Here is a 3427-nt window from a genome sequence, read left to right on the forward strand (position 1 = left end):
CCACTGCCCAGGAACATCAATAGTACAGCACTATTTCACAGTAAGTTCTTTCATGCCAATATTCTAAAATATTTAAATGCTGCGATTACCTTTGAAAATTAATATTCCCTTCTCCTCTCACCTCCAAAAAGCCCTGTGACTAGGGTACAGTTTTGGCCAGTCTTCCTTATTTGCTCAGATGCTTCCCGAGACGACCTTCTGTGTTGAAAGCCAGATCCAAAAATGGACTTCTGCAGAATGTACAGTCCAAGTCCAGGCATCCAGAACCTTCCCTTCATTCCCATTTAATTTAGCCTTGAAGGGATGAAGGTACTTTTAAAAAAATGCATGAAACCTGTTAACAATTTATGAGCTGTAAGCATTTAAATAAGAAAGGATAAAGGTCGAACTGACAGGGCACAGCAAGACTTTTACTTCCACTTGTGTCCTTAACATGTTTTTGTTATGCCTCAGTTTCACCTTTTGAAGAGATAAGAGACTGTAAAAGTGATTATGCTTCAGTGAAGTGTTAATTTTAAGCAGAAGCAAAATGAGCTGCAAGAGGATAACTGAATTTATTTGTTCCTTAACAATATTCACAAATAAATCAATTAAACACCTGCAAACGCACATCAGACAACCCAATTCCTTTTAACTGGTGTTAACAGTGGACAGCTGGATTTTACATTTTCAGCGTACCTGAAATTTGTCTAGTTGTACAAGTTTCATTAATAAAGTGCATTCAAAATCTGGACAAGACAGATGAATTAGTGTTATCTTATTTCAATGTAAGGTTTAACCACTTAACTAGGGAAGACTTCCACCCAAACCTTTTAACGTTTTCCTCTTCATTTTCCTTTGTGTCTGAATTAGAAGCCTCTCCATTTTCCATCAAAGCTTCGTAAGTCTTTTGTGCTCGAACAATTTCTTTGTCTGCACTGAAGTGCACCATTTGTCTGCTCAGAATAGGAACAACTAAATTGAAGTTGTCAATTCTTTTGTTTAATTTCCTGATATCTTCTATAAATTGCTCACAAATACGATTCCACTGCTTTTGCCTGTACGGTGTCATTGGCCCTCCAAGCTTACTTCTAGATGCCACTATACTCTTCCTTAACCGCTCGATGGTTTCCCGTATTTCTTTCTGCATCAGGATCCACTCTGGTTGATACCCGTTGTCTATCAGTATCCTGTTCAAGTTGTGAGTCATTGGGTCAACGTGTGGACAGTTGGAAAATTTCTGCAGAGGTTTTCCTTTGCCGCTGAGGTTATCAAAGTCTCCTTTCGCCATCGATTCCTGGATGAGGTCCTCAACCAACCGTTCAACTGCCTGAGTTATTTTCACCTTTTTGCTCTGCCTCACATCTTTGGCTTTCATTAGGTCAGTCACAGCGTGCTGGCTTTCAAGTCTCTGCTTCCGGTACTCCAACACTTGTTCAGTTGCACGGTCTACCCGAAACTGCATGTATTGCTTTTCTCTTTGGCTTGGTGTTCCAAAACCAACGCCTTCAAAACTCAAGTAGTGTCTATGCTGTGGGGCATTTGATTTGAACTGATCTTCCTCCTCTTCATTATTCTCATTCGACTTCTTTCTGGTCGCTGCATCACTGAGCACGACTCTGTACGCTTCTTCTACTTTCATAAATGCTTCAGAATCAGCTGTGGCAGAACCGCTGTCTGGATGGTATTTTTTGGCAAGACTGCGGTACGAGTTTCTGATATCGTCAAGGGAACATCCTTCCTCAAGCTCAAGAATCTTGTAAGAGTCCTTGACGTTGCTTTTAGGTTTGTAGCCCGACAACATTCTGGTGCCACAAACGTAGGGGAACGGCTTCAGGTTTCTTGGAATCATTGCTTGACATCCCATTAAATGGTGCCCTATGTTGTTAGCCAGCATGACACGAAGCCACTTTATATTTCTTCAGATGCAGCTACATTATAAACAATGACCTATAAAGACATTATTTTATAAAGACTGTGTTAAATATGCTTTCCAAAAGAACTTACATGATTTAAGTCTTCTCTTTATGATATTATTTAAAGAGATCCCTGCAAAATTTCAGAACAGTATGCGGTGTTCTTTTCTTTTACAGACTAATATAAAAATCTGCATTTCTATTAATTTCCACTGAAGCAGTAGTATTACAATGTAAATGAAAATTAATTCACAATATGCTTTTCTCCTGGTATCCCAACAGTAGCATAGGTTTGTTTTGCACTGCAGAATTCTCAGAAGACCAAAGCTTTATTGCCTTTCTCCAAACTCAGCACAATGTAAACTGGAAATACACTTTATCTCGAGCAGTAACTCTGCTGAAACATCTCTCTCCCTTCTCCTCTGCACACCTACATTCAGCCATCAACTGAACTTTCTATTTGTATACATCAGTGCCTTAGGATCTATTACCTGGTACATTCCCAAAGGATTTCACTACAGTACCTTCCTGGTGTTTTGCAGCAAGGGAAACTGATGTAGCATTCAAATTATGGATTCATTTAGATTAACTCTTGCATCCCAGGGGGATACAGGGCTCTCGCATCCTAGTGGCCAATCTCCTCCGTTTGTGCCAGGTAGTTATAAATCTGGAACTCAGAACAGATCAATAGCAGGGAATACCTCGTTCTGTCGGGAATACCAGTGCTTCTGAATCATTTTGGGAAACGGCAAAAGGAACACCTTTAGCCAATGGCAATGTAAGTCAGCCTTCACGTACAATCAAAAAAGAGAAAAATATCATACAAACTGCACACACAAGTTACACATCAGCTAACTTCTCTTTATTAATGACAATCCTAAGACAAATGCTGCACACATGGTGCTAAAGAGTCTCCTTTCGCAGATTCATCAGTGACTGCAACATATCCTTTGCTGACTTCCTTTCTCCAACAAAAGAACCTAGGTTAAATCAAGGTTAAGTTTAAGGAATAAATAACATTTATATGTTCTGCATATAATGAACTCCCCTTCTGCACTAACCTGCCTGAAGAGGCAGGAAAAGAGACGTACCTGGGACTGGGTGAAAGATGTGATCAATCATGAATATTTCAGCTGATTTTGATCCGGGTAAGGCGTCAAGTCATCAGCTTGTGGTTATTATAATGGACCTTATTAACTTTTTTTTTTTATGATATAGATTAGTGATTTGTCTCTCTCTAGGTGGTTGGCAAAGATAACAATTTAGTTCCATATGGCCATAAAAATCCACACAACTGCTACTTGAATGGAAAGATCAATGGATACGCTCTGGAAATTCAACATACTGACTAGAAGCAGACTTCCTCATAGTTCTGCAGACTTGATTTTAATACCTTTGTGCTTAAACCAACTGTATCAAACTGCACGTGCGGCACTCACCCCACAGCACCAAAGGGTGCCACCTGGGGGATTGGGGGGTGCGGGGGGAGGGGGATGTTTATCCCCCATCCGTTCGCATTCAGCTCTCCCCGG

The 3427-nt window shown here is 40.3% G+C and overlaps 1 protein-coding gene across 1 annotated transcript; it reads right to left on the reverse strand.

Annotated features, from left to right (window-relative positions):
- Positions 1-604: 604 nt before the first annotated feature.
- On the reverse strand, positions 605-3349 carry DNAJC28 (DnaJ heat shock protein family (Hsp40) member C28). Its single transcript, XM_009640973.2, has 2 exons — positions 2420-3349; positions 605-1929 (listed from the first exon to the last, which is right to left on the reverse strand). Exon 2 carries the CDS (start codon positions 1874-1876, stop codon positions 758-760), a length of 1119 nt encoding a protein of 372 aa, XP_009639268.1. The 5' UTR covers positions 1877-1929; positions 2420-3349; the 3' UTR covers positions 605-757.
- Between the last annotated feature and the right edge of the window lie 78 nt (positions 3350-3427).

This window comes from Egretta garzetta, unplaced genomic scaffold (genome assembly GCF_000687185.1).
Source record: "Egretta garzetta isolate BGI_Z169 unplaced genomic scaffold, ASM68718v1 scaffold45, whole genome shotgun sequence".
NCBI classification, from domain to species: Eukaryota; Metazoa; Chordata; class Aves; order Pelecaniformes; family Ardeidae; genus Egretta; species Egretta garzetta.

Coding starts and splice junctions, on each gene's coding strand:
- DNAJC28 (XM_009640973.2), bottom strand. CDS start 1,876: ATGCTGGCTAACAACATAGGGCACCATTTAATGGGATGTCAAGCAATG.